The following is a 13,785-nucleotide window of genomic DNA, read 5'->3' on the forward strand; positions in this document are numbered from 1 at the left end:
CAAATGTTTCCCCACAGCTTCTGGTCTGCAGTGTAAAAAGCCAGAGAAATATAAATTCCCTTCTCTTACCAAGTTTTTTTTAATATACTGCTAAAAAAAATGCTAGATCCCTTCAGCACATCAACATGGGAAACTTACAACTGTCTAACATCTGTAAAGGGGATGAGAATAGTTTCCCATTTTGTAAGCATATTTACACACTCAGTTATTAGACTTTGGCAGCACAAAATATACCTCTAGTTTCTATTAATATACAAGACTGTAGATCTTTCTCTGTGTGGCATCATCAATTCCCAGTTCTCCTAAGTTTTTATCATCTTGAAAAATTGCATATGTCAATTTAAACACTGTCTTAATTGAAAAAATATTCAACAGGTTAGCAGTAAGAACAGAACCCTGTAGGATCTTATTCGGGACACATCTATTAAATAACGATTTTTTTGTCCACTAGATGTGTACCATTTTGGTTTTCTCACTTCTTAAACAAAATTTTGTCCAAATGTAAATGAAAGTATCATTGCTAAGGGTGTTGATAAGTATCATAATCTCTAATCATCCACGTAAACCTTCAACACTTCTTATTTTTCAAACAGAAACATGCCTTTTCCCAAAATTCTTCCTGTTCTCAGTCAAGACCAGCAGTTCAGAAAGCTCCCTGTTAAGCTTTTTTTAAAGCAGTTACATACAAGTTTTCTGAATCTCTTATTTTTAATCAAACTTCAGAAGCTGCTGTAGTATTATCTGCTACTAAGACAATTACAAAAAGTAAAGCACATCTATGGCACCCTACAGTAAGGCTACCATTCCTCCTTTTCTTATAATAGGATAAGCAACATGTTGTCTTATAGGTTGAGGTGGTCATCACCAGTGAGACAGACCACATTGCAATTGAGTTATCAATTAATAAAAAGTTCCCAATCACTGTTGAAGATTTTAGGACAATAATTGAACATACATATGTGAAAAATAACTGGTTTTACTCAAGCATACACAAAGATTACTGGTGATTTGTAAAGTACATGAGAGAGAAATTATCTGCCTGAATTCTTGGAATGCAAAAAAAAGTAAATTTAGAAGCTGCATAATTTTTCACCTTAGAGATGAACAAGAAATTCTCATACTGCATAAATAAATACTGTGGGTATAACATGGTCATAATATCCAGACTAAAAGTAAGACCACATAGCAGCATTTCCAGAAAAAAAGATACAAAAACCTCCACTAAATATCCAGAAGGAAAAATAAATTATTAGAAAGAAAAGAAATGAAGACAATTCAAGAAAAAGAAAAAGTTGCAGAGAGAACAAAAGAGAAGGAGGAGGTCCTTTTCTGTTTGATTTATTCTTAATATTCTTCTCTTAGATAGTTAAAGAATGGCAGGTTTTGACTGTTCACAGGTGTGCCACAAAGTATATTTGGAATCTCTAAGAAATCTCATGTTGAAGTCAGAGAAAGAAAAGCATACATAAGGTGCGTCTAGCACCACACTCAAGAAACCGTAATTAAACATGTTTGTGGATAAGTAGGTTAACATTCACTTATCAGTTACACCAGTTGTGAGTATCAACTTCTTACTTTAGCTTCTGATGTTGGTTCCAAAAAGCACAGGCGATTCCCAAGTCCCTCAGCTGCCAAGCAAAACTTCCTTTGTTCTTTGTGAATACTGGCAACACACTGAAGTACTACTTCATCATCCTGTCAGAATACAAAGTACAAGGAAAAAAAAGTAAATATTTGGAAGTTACATACAGACTATAAAGCTACCAAATTCTGTAACATGGAATCCATTGAAAATTAACACATTATAGTCCTATAACTGATACCATGTGCATATACAGAGATTCTTTTGATGTATATGTAAGCAGATGTTTCTATACAGATATATAGATAAGACCATATGAAAATGACTAAGCTACACATACTGTCTCCAAGGCTTTTTCAAGTATTGTGTCCTTCTGTTGCTTTATATGCATAAAACAAACTGTAAGTATACTGTTACTCAGTTTTACTGAGCAAAATATGTTTAATACTTACAGTAAAAAAATTTTTCCTGTGATTTTGCAAACAAAAACTAACAGAAACTAAACAACAAAACCAGAAACTAAATAAAAACAAATATAAACTAAATATAAACAAATTATTATTTTAGCACATCAACACATTTAAGCTATCAACACAATTCCCCGTTAAAGTCTCATGTAAAAAAGTACTCAGAAACCTCTGATTAGAACCAAAGATCTAAGAGGCATTTTTCAAGTGGCAGTTCAAATAAGTCACAAGAATGTGGTCCTCAAAAGATATATTCCAAGAATAAGTGGCATGAAACAGCCCTATTGCTTAGTTGTCCTGATTTTTCTAAAAGCTCTTTTACAAATCGTTGCATGGTACAATGCCAAACACACAAGTAGTCATAAAGTGCCAAGTCCTTTTTCACATCTTAATATGTGACACTAAATCTGATATAAGCAAGCCAAAACAGATTATTTTCTGTGTTTGACTGTGCCAAAGATATATACAGAATTTAAAAAAAAATATTTTTCAAAACTTGTCCACTAACTAAGAAAAAGACCACTTGGAGACTAGCATGTAGGACACTTATTTTTATGCAGGCATGTAACTGTTCACCAAAAGACACTATCTTAGAAGTTTTTCAGGGGGTGGAAGCTGGTAAACAAAAGCGATATGATATGTCTGTGCCCTCTCCAGCTATAGTGTTATACTGGTGGCAATTATTATTATCAAAGCAGATACACAAGAGCCGCCTGTACTGAACTCTGAGATCACTTGAATAATTATGTTCTAAAAGCAGTACTGCTATTTGCAGTCCCCTTATGAAACCGCAATACTATGACAGTAGCACAGCTTGGGCACTTGAAATAAAAGCTGGGAGTGACAAAGTCATTTTCACCAAAGGAACTAAGTGACACACCCTTTAAAAGGGAATTCCAAAGCATGTTTCTCATTTGTGTGATTTTGCAAGTGTGTTCTTTTAGGTGACCCTTCACTGCCTACTTACTACTACTAAAATGAACAACAATTATAATTGAGATTAATCAACAGTTATAGTTTTTCTTACATAAGTTTTTCTTACCTAGCTTTGTATAACAATCAATAGCATTTTTAACAGTACAGAATAGGAATCCAAGAAATGTTTGCAAACAATTCTAAGATGTTTAGTCAAGTAGGAGGTAGACAGAATTAGATAATTAATGCTTAGAAAATTAATTTTCTTTTCCCCTGCTGCTTCTACTTCCATTTCTCTAAAATGCTCTTTGAAATTTTCAGCTTTCAAGTTCATTAGTAAAAACATTTCTGCTTTTTAATCTTCAGAGTAATAAGTTGCAAAATACTAACAATACAATTAAGCACCCATTATTACATCCCTCTGTTCATGAATTTTTAAATATTCACATCAGAATCATATCTATTTTTTGGGAAAAAAAATCAGAACATATGTAAGATAGAAATAAAGATATTTAAAACATTTTTCATCAACTGGTTCCTGTGTCAATCTTTGAACATACATATTTCAGAGATTAAAAAATAATAAAATACTGAAACATTAATTTATAAACACTGAGATTTAGGATAAAACTGAGATATGTCACCTAAATTGCACTTATCAGCAGATTACATTACATTACTTCTATATAGCTCAAATTGTATTTATTCTCCCTACTACATTAAAGTACTCATCATTCCACAGAGACATATACATAATCTCTATTGCAATCATAGTTTTCTAAAATATAAAATTATGCCTTCAGACTTTTTACAAGGGCATGTAGAGATAGTACAAGGGGCAATGGCTTCGAACTGAAAGAAGGTAAGTTTAGATTAGACATACAATGGAACAGGTTGCCCGGAGAAACTATGGATGCCCCATCCTTTGAAGTGTTCAAGGTCAGGTTGGATGGGGCCCTCAGAAGCCTGGTCTATTAGGCCCATGGCAGAGGGATGGAACTAGATGATCTTCAGGATCCCTTCCAACCCAACCTATTCAATGATTCTATGAACATACATAAAAACTTACTTTAAATGATAATTACTCAAATAAATGAATTATTTTCCTTTGAAATCCACATGTATAAAAGAGTAAGGGTTTCTAGCATAATGAAATTAAACCATTAAATGCAGTAATCCCAAAATACAAGCCCTGAAAATATCTTAAGTAAGAACTATATGCTGCATTCAACATCAGTGTTTTATGTTATTCCCCTAAATTTCCAATTTGTGCTACAGCATTTAACACGCTATATGTTTGCTACATAAGATGAAAAACTTCAATAGAGCTTCTAAAAAGTGTCAATAATAGTGTATTTCAGAATATTTTTCAGCAGATTTTTAAAGAGTATATCATTCAAGTGCAAGTGGACCAAGCATAAAGAATTAGTGAAATCTATGCAATCTGCAAATAAGACAATTACTCGTTGTTAAGATGACTCAGTATTTTAGTGTTTTTACTGAAGAAAGATCATTCCACCTGAAGTCTGAAATTGTTTTTCTGGCCTGTAGTTCCTAATAGAAATGAGTTTTATGGAGTTGTTTTGCTATCACGAAAAAGCAGAGCATGTCTCAGCAGTATTCTGTTTTCTTGAGTCTTCTCTCACACAAATTCTGGTATTCTAAAATTCTTTTTTCCTCATTTGCTTCTTCCCTTAGTTTTTAAACACACATGGTTCTAGAGCCATTTAACCTTGATCATCACTTTTCTTATATAGTATTACATCTGTTTACTTGAATATACCTTGAATATGCATGATCACTAGGATGTTGAGACTTATACAATGAACAGCAATGAACTGTTAGTTGCTATATGCAGTCAATTGTCAAAGATAACCAAAAGCAAAATAAAAGAAAACAAAACCTACATAACTTCCTTGAGATCTAGTTTGTCAACCAGCAATCCAACAAATTTCAATGGTTTAAATTTAGTAACTGTTTAAAATGCAATTTTTCTCATCTAGCAGCTCTGACATTTCTGTGCTTAGGAATTTAATTTGTTCTAGTCCATCTCCTTTTGGTAGGTGGTTTTTGGTTGGTTGGTTGGTTGGGTTAGGTTGTGGCTTTTTGGTTGGTTGTGTTAGGGTTCCTTATATATTCCATAATTAAGAATTGTAATTATTTATACAATATGCATAAATTTTTAGAGAGGTCATATTCCACAGTAGACACACTTCAATATATTTTATATTATGAAGCATAGAGCCATTAATACACTAACTATATAAATGAAAATTTACATAGACCTATACAGAAAATGACACACTAGATTTAGTTTGTTACCTGCTGATTCAACAACTACCTAACCTCTATATAGTCTATTATATTCAACTATATTCATTACTAAGAATAAACTGATAAAATAAAACTGATATTACACGACACTGAAACCAATCAGTCCTAGATAATTAATCAGCTTTGTTATTATACCTGTAGACTACAAGAAGAAACTGTTCTCTCATAAAAGCATACATATTTTGCCTGTATTTTACTCACAGCTGCAATAAACATTTAAGTAGGTCCTTGTACATGAATGACTAACTTAAATGCAAAGTGATATGGAATTGTTTTGAAAATACATTCTTCTGTAATAACATGGAAAAGTTTTATTTGATAATATATCACTTCCATCAAGAAACATATATTACTTAAAAAAAAAACCCAACACATATCTATCAAACAAAGAAACTCAGAATTCCTGGGCTTTATGGTACAACAAGCAAGAATATGAAGCTGATGATCTTTACAGGCCTGATTATTGTGAGACTGACATGTACTGATTATAGATCAGTGTTGCAAAGAAATGCACAAAGAAAAAATCCACAGCTGCCTTCATGCTTTGATAGACATCCTACTTACATATCTTACTCTATCACAAAGCACAGGATGTAAACAAAAAAAACATCTTAATCAGTGTTTGAACATTGGCTACAAACTGATTCTCTACAGGACTGAATTTCTTTCAAGTTTTCTGGAATAATCTCAGAAAAAAAGTAAAGTTCACCAGAAATTGCCATCTACACTGGCTGCATTTTTCTCTACAAAATAAGGAACTACAGGCAGAGTTGACAATGCTCTAACAAAGATGGGTTTGGTAAATTTGTTGGCACCCACCACTTAGTTTCACAAGGGGAATGGTCTCACTGAAATGACTGGTCTCACTCCACACAGTTCTATTTTTTGCAGAACTTTGTCCAAAAGGCATAGCTTCAGTGCACTGCTAATGCCACTAAATATTTTCAGTTATTTCTAAAAACAAGTGCAGGAAACATAGTTGTGGCCCATTTGAAAAACAATCTTACAGTCTTTCAGTTAAGAAATAGAAGAGTATTTCTGCTTGCAAGCCGGAGCTTGAACAGTGTTGCCCGAGGATATGGAATTGGACTCTCTTCTTCTTAAGGGGAAAAAATCTCTCCTAAATCTGATCCCATTACAAGCATTTGAAGCGGTGGGGAAGAGGGCATTGCAATAGATGAACACACAAATCCTTGCTAGAATTTTACATTTACTAGAGTTTGGCAACTTAGTTTTGCAAAGATCTCGACTTAAGAGTACAGAAATGGACTTCTTATGCTGCCTATGATTTCTTTTCAATTATCCAGGATTCAAGGCAGATGAGCACCATTATTTTCAGGTCAAGAAATTTTTAGATCCAGACATAGCTTTTAAACATGAAGGGAATATACCTTCCTTCCATCCTCTTTCTGCCCCGCCTCCAGCCTTCTCTTGAATTCACGTGAAATTGTGATTTGTAACCTCCTTCAATCTGCAGTGATACAGCTCAGCTACAGGAAAATCAAATTCTTGTGTTTGTTCTCAGCCTGGTTCCTACAAGTTCCATTTCATATCACCAAGCTCCTGCATCACAACAGTCAGTGAAACTGCAGTCCATCCTCACCATCTGAGGCAGGATGTGGCACTTAGTGCCATGGTCAAGCAACCACAGTGGTGGTGGATCAAGTTGGATTTGGTGATCTCAGAGGTCCTTTCCAACCCTTTCCAACCCAAAATAGAAGGGAATAATACGTTTCCCATATGTAACAGACAGAAGTAGGAACATAAATCTTGAACTGCAGCAAGACTGAAGTTGGGTATTGGAAAAATATTTCCTTCTCCTTTCCTAACGATAGGGATAGCAAGGCACTAAAATTGGGTAGATTTTAAAGACACCACAGTTTATGATGGCATCTGTGAGCATGTTGTTTCATGGCTATAGTCAGTCTTTCCTTAAGTAAGGAAATATATGCACCCTGAGGTCTCCTAAAGACCTCGTTTTTCAAGATTCCATAATTGTTAAGTAATCTTTCATAGTTACTGAATGCTAGAAAATTATTTATAATCTGCAATGGACCATCAGCTGGGTTGATCATGATTCAAAAAGGTTATGTTGCCCTCCATTTTCTAGATATACATGCATTCATCTCATCTCATGAGAAGCAATGAACAACCCGAAGGCACTAGAATAGGAAATATATGTTATTATGCAGTCTTCTCCATATCTTATTCGGATTATGTTTTATTTATACTTTTTTTCCCCCACAGTACATGAGCACACAAGAAACAAGACACTAGCTACTCTATTTCCTTGTGGGTACTCATGTTCTCTATACACCAATATTTGACAATTGCTTTATAAGTGAAATTATGATAAATATTCTCAAAAAAATTTCCACATCTCATAATTAGCTTCTCTATCAAATGTGCCATCTGTCAGGATGATAATGAAACAGTAATCACACTAATTTTATACTGTGATGTTCCAGAGAACAAGAAAACTGGCTTTATATACTGTATTATAAAATGTGCAATAGAATTAAAGTTTTGACTTTTAAACTTTGTGCACACTACTATTTTAATATCTTGATTATAAAACTCTTTTTTTCATTCTTTATTGTTTGTTAATCATAGGGTAGTTCTCCCAGCAAAACCTAGCTTTAATCTGACAGTGACTTTTCTTTGAAATAAAAAATGTGACAAAGACTGGGAAAATAAACCAAACAAATGTTCATTTAAACAAGGGAATGAAAGGCAACAACACAATTAAAATAAACCCGATATAAATTTTAAAACTCTGGCTGTTCATAGAGATATTCCATGTCAAAACATTTGCTGATAACTGAATTTTGATGCTCCCAAGGTGCACATATTTTTTACTTGCACTTTTGCAAGTCTGTTTCTGATTACAGATTTCAAGATATATAGGGAAAAATATATAATTTTTGCCCAGCACTTTTCACCTATACCAGAGGGCTATATAACAAGGTATGACAGTGATTTAAAAAAAAAATAAAATATTTTATTCCAACCAGGTTTAGTATGACCCTAAAATGTTGGGAAAACAGAAACTGAGTCTAATTCTATTCTCATCTTTATGATAAGGAAACTTTCCTGTCTGACCCTCCAGGTGCTACTCAGGCAGTCACACTCTCACTACCTGTGCTGGGACTGAAGCCTCTTTGCAGCAGCCAGATCCAGGGAGCTCCAGAGAACCAATGTTTGCCCTGCTTATGCCCCTACACACACCCCACACTCACACAGGCAGACCAGCTTTCCCTACTGGCTCCACCCCAGGTTTCCCATGGCAGAGTCTCAGATGTCCAGATCCTCAGAATAATTTAATCATGGTGCAATAACTAAATAACAAGATTGACAGCTAGAGCCTGTGCCTCCAAGGGGGGATCCCGAACAAAGGAACCCCTGGGCTCACAGTCCAAGTGTGGGGAAGTCTGGGGGTCTCGGTTCCTGCTGTCTCTGAGTGTGGGTCCATGGCTGGGCCACAGATCCCTGTGCCCTTTGTCATGCAAAGGTTGGCAGGTCACAGGCTCTTGCCTCGGGCTTGGGCTCCTGCCCCCCAGAGCTCAACCTGCAGCTCCACTGCAGCTGCACACCCAACTACCTGCACTGAATGCATTCCTAAACATTTAGTAATGTAAATTACGTAGAACTCTTTAATCAGTAGAATAACAAATGCTAAAAATCAAGTGAGGAGTCAGATATTTTTCTTTCAGAAAGCGTGTTACAAATTCATTTAAATATAGGAAACAATTGGGTTTAAATTCTATTAGTTTTGCCCATTAAAATTATATAAAGCATTAAAGTCTTATTCTCAAAAAAAATTCTGATGTATCCTAGTCAGTTTTTACAAAAAAGGAAGGTCATATAGCTTAGCAGACATAGTCAATATTCTCCTGCATCATGGGTGATTACTACAGCTTTAATAAAACCTGTAGGTTAGGCCTTTGAACTTCTAAACAGTGTTTTGTGGGAAGCAACTCTAAATCACCAGAGGATAGTGAAAAGACAGAACTGAGTAGTCAAAGTACTTTTTCACTTGATCTACCAGTATTTAATTTTTTTTGTTAGAGTGATAAATCACTTTGCTGCAGTCAAATTTCACACCTTCTGGTATAAGGCTAACAATATATGTGAAACTCTTGTCACATAACGTTCCTTGGTTTGCTACACTTAAGAATTAAAATGAAGAAGGGTGGCTGAAGTCAGGAAGCTGATGAAGTACACCAAGACTTCCTAAATACTAGTATAAAATTAAAGTGAGTTAACTATGCATTTCTGTTGCATAAATGATCCATTTTAAAAAAGTCCATAATTTACCTAGTTTCCAACTTCTTAATGGATATATTCAATTATTCCACTAATTCTCAAACAGAAGCTTCATACAATGCTACTTGAAAGGATTCCACTACTTCCAAATTTGAAAAGAACAAAACTTTTCAAACCTTTAAACTCATTATTGGGATTTATTACTTTCGATATTATTACTGCAACACTTTGCAACTCAAGATTTAAATCTTTTCTCTCTTGTACTTTGTGAAAAATTAATTTTCATAAAACTGATACCAGAAAAGAGTTCTTGTATTGCTTTTTTATTTCTGCTACTGCTTTTCTACTTCAGAAGAAGGATGTGGAAAAATTCTGGATGCTGAATTTATTATTTACCAAGGCAACACAGTTGCCTTGGTAACTATTTAACTAGTTAACTATTTAGACTTCCTAATTAATTAGTTCATAAAAATGAAAAGCTTCTTTGATTAAATTTTACTTGGGTTGTTTTGGCTTTGAGGTTGAGAAAAAAGTACTTCATGTATTCATTTGCCATCTAGCTAGAACAATTACGTTTGTTTAGGTTCCTGTACTGCAAAAAACAGTGTAATTTTCCTTTAATTAATAACAACAGTTTGGTAACTGTGTATCACATGTCATGCAGAAGTCAGATTCAGAGCAAAGCATGTAACCACATGAGAGATTTTACTGCATGGCCATGTCACTTTTCCTCTGTCAAATCACTAGGGTATAACTCTCAAAAAAAATTCCTTGAGGGAAATTTCCAAAAGCCCTGCTGTATTTATCTACCTATTGATTTCTTTATTTATTGTGCTAAGGGCAATTCCATTCTTAATAAACAAAATAATTGTTCATTGTAACACTATGACTAATACTCACATATAGCATGCAGTATAGATTTGATTAATTGAAGTTTTGGATATTTTGGATTTTGTTTTTGTTGAATAAGAATAGATTGCTTGCTTGAAAAAAAATTTTATTATATTTACAAAACTAGTGTATGACATGGATTTTTCATTTTGCCTACTCTTTGTCAAGTTAAAAAACAATTCTTTTCTTTTTTGGACTAGTCATGTGAAAAAAACAAAAAACAGGAAACCAAGTAAAACCTCAAAATTGTTTTCAAGACTCAAAAAAGACTCAAACCCAAAGCATACACACAGAAACAAACAAAAAAAAATTACCACACAAAATAACCTACTAAGCTTATGTACTTACCTGTAGTTACTACAAATGCAACCTGGTGAGGTATAGTATGTCTTTACTGATGATTCCACATTGATCAACAGCCTCCAAAAATGACTACAGATGTCTCTGGGATCCTGAGATTCACTGAATACTGACTAGCTATTAGAAGAAGTTTTCCCTTACCAAGCACATAGGGAAATGTACATTACAGAAACAATTATGTAAAGGAGGAGGAACCATTACCCTTGGTCAGTGAACTTGGAAATGGAGGAGAACATCGGAATCTCCTCTTTGAACATATTCTAAAAATGTACATAGGGAAGGAAAGTGTATTGTGTCTTCCAGGATGGATTTTTTGTGTGTTCTTCTATTCTCTTTTCTTCTTCGGATCAAAACGATGACAAGTCATCTAGTTCCTTGACAACTCAAGTCTCTCTTTTTAAGTTAATTCAAGTAATATGAACTTTAATCCTATACTTCCTTAAAATTAGAAACAAACAGAACAAGGAGGCAACATGAGATACACATGATCCATATTGAAGCTGCGTGAACATTTTAAAAGTATTAAGATTAATATTTTTTAATCTTATGTTTGGACATACTTATATGTCCTAATTTAAATGCTTTCAGAGGTAACATTATATTTCTGTTCAACTTCAAAGGCTGCATAAAAGGTATTCACATTGCCATATTCTGTTCAGTATTTCCAGGTTTTAGAGTTTCAGTCATATTGCCTGGCAGCAGGAGAAAAAAAAAACAAACTGCTCATCCAAAAATACATAAATCATGAATAATAATAATGAGAAAAATTTAAAAGGAACTGTAAAGTGCTAAGAAAAATATCAGGATAAATTCAATTATTACTTTTTTTAAAACAAAACCCTACTTTTCCAGTCATGAAACCATTTGTACTGTTTTTTCTCTTTCATACATGCCAGCAAAGCAGACATTTCCTGTTTACAGAACTCCCAATTTTGTCTCACAGCAGTTACATTCTGTCATTCTGCCAAAGGGACATGAGTCTTCTGTATATCTTGAGAGCACTTCTTCCTCACACTACACACTATGAAGATCCAATTTTTCAATAAATACTGAATTTACATACTGCATAAAATAATATTAGGAACATTGTTTACTAAAGTATGTATCCAAGGACTAAAGCAAAGTTTAGTATCAGATTAAGCTTATGAAATAAAGGCTCAAAAAAGATTCAAGTTATATTTTTTATTTCTGTAATTAGAAAAGTTTATACGGGTCTGCTGCAATATGATAAAATTCATCTTAGGACCTCCACACAGAAGTCATACTGCACAAATATTTTGGTCCCAAAATACAGACATCACAGTCACGCAATTGAATCAGGAAGAGGTCACATGAATATATCATAGGCTTTCCTTTGCTTTAAAAGTCTATAAACAAATCTTCGGTCAAGCAGTATGTGTTAATTTCTTAAACAAAGGTGTTCTCAGACACATCATGTTGTAAATCACCACAAAACTCATGAACAAATGAAGGATAGCAATATCCAGAGCAGATTTTAAATCACTGGTGGTGGTGGTGGGGTGGAGGTGGATTCTCAGCAGATTTAGCTTTGCTTCCAATATTTGTTATTGGTTGTTTTTAATGTCTTTTTATAAATAAGCCTTTATTTGCTTGGTAGAAACATACCGAGGCCTTTCTTCCCCCAGTAAGAATACAAATTTCTCCCAATAATCACCAGTTCATTGCAAATGGATCCTTATGATGACAGCAGAGTTCTTCGATGGAAATTCATACAGCACCATCTGAGACTTCTCAGAAGATTTTAAAAATAGAGTTGGGGTTTCCGTTGTCAGTCTACTCCTTCAACAGTGGTTGGACCAAAGCCTAATCGTAACTCTGGAATAAACTTCCATACCTTATAGTGCGACATCAGCAAGGCATGATAAGCAAATATACAGCAATAAAACAGTCAGTCCTTGTAACAAAACAAAACAACTTCTGGATGAAAAGTTGTTTCAGAAAGTTAAATAGTTCAGTATTAACCATTTTGCTTCTTTTTTTCCAATGCAACTTCCAGGCTGTATACCTGTCATTGAAATATTTATATAGTTTGCTGTCCTTTGTATCACAGCTTTCTTGCTTTAAGAATGGAAGTGACGTTAAGTATACCCATTAATTAACAGCATAGCAGATTGACTAAAAACATCAAGATATATCCCGCGCTGATCAAAGAAGTGGAATTATCCAAGAAAGATGTATCCTGCATAAGCACCTTATCATTATTTACTGAATGGACTTGTTAGAGCAGGCCCCAAGGAGGGCCATAGAAACAGTCAGAGGGTTGGAGTAACTCGACTATCAAGAAAAGCTGAGAGAGTTGGGCGTTGTTCATCCTGGAGAAGGCTCTGGGGAGACCTCAATGAAGCATTTCAATACTTAAAGGGGGGTTATTAGAAAGATGGAGAGAGACTTGCTACCAGGGCTTGTAGTGACAGAATAAGAGACAACAGTTTTAAACTGAAAGAGCGTAGATTCAGACTGGACATAAGAAAGAACTTTTTTAGAGTAAGCGTGATAAGACACCAGAACACGTTGTCCAGAGAAGTTGTGGATGCCACATCATTGGAACAGCACTCTGAGCAATCTGATCTAGTGAAAAATGTCCCCGTCTGTGGCAGGGGGCCAGACTATATGATCTTTAAAGGTCCCTTCTGACCAAAATCATTCTGTGATTCTATGAATTGCGATGTCAGTATTAGCAGGCTTTGCAACTCTCACATTCATGACCTATGGCATAATATTGTATGATCAAATTAAGAAATTACTAGATATATTAGGAAAGTATTACAGTTCATTTTAATGGAGCATCCTTTTGGAGAGATAAATGAATGTAAGAAACATTATGTTTATATTGCATAATTGCATGTATTTTGTTTGTTTTACCCATTTCTTTTACATCTGGTGCAAGTGATATACTGGCAGGTTAACCAGTTAGCAACAGAAAGATATACTATAGGACATCCATAGTGA

General features: G+C 34.4%; 1 protein-coding gene across 2 annotated transcripts in view; it reads right to left on the bottom strand.

The window, feature by feature from the left end:
• The window catches only part of RYR3 (ryanodine receptor 3), a 212,879-nt gene that overhangs the window by 164,523 nt on the left and 34,571 nt on the right, over nt 1–13,785 (bottom strand). For both annotated transcript variants that reach the window (XM_018082300.2, XM_018082301.2), the window contains exon 2: nt 1,576–1,695. In XM_018082300.2, coding sequence (XP_017937789.1) covers nt 1,576–1,695 — 120 coding nt within the window. The remainder of the gene's footprint in view (nt 1–1,575; nt 1,696–13,785) is intronic.

This window comes from Manacus vitellinus, unplaced genomic scaffold (assembly GCF_001715985.3).
Source record: "Manacus vitellinus isolate BGI_N305 unplaced genomic scaffold, ASM171598v3 scaffold_6_pilon, whole genome shotgun sequence".
In the NCBI taxonomy this organism is placed as follows: Eukaryota; Metazoa; Chordata; class Aves; order Passeriformes; family Pipridae; genus Manacus; species Manacus vitellinus.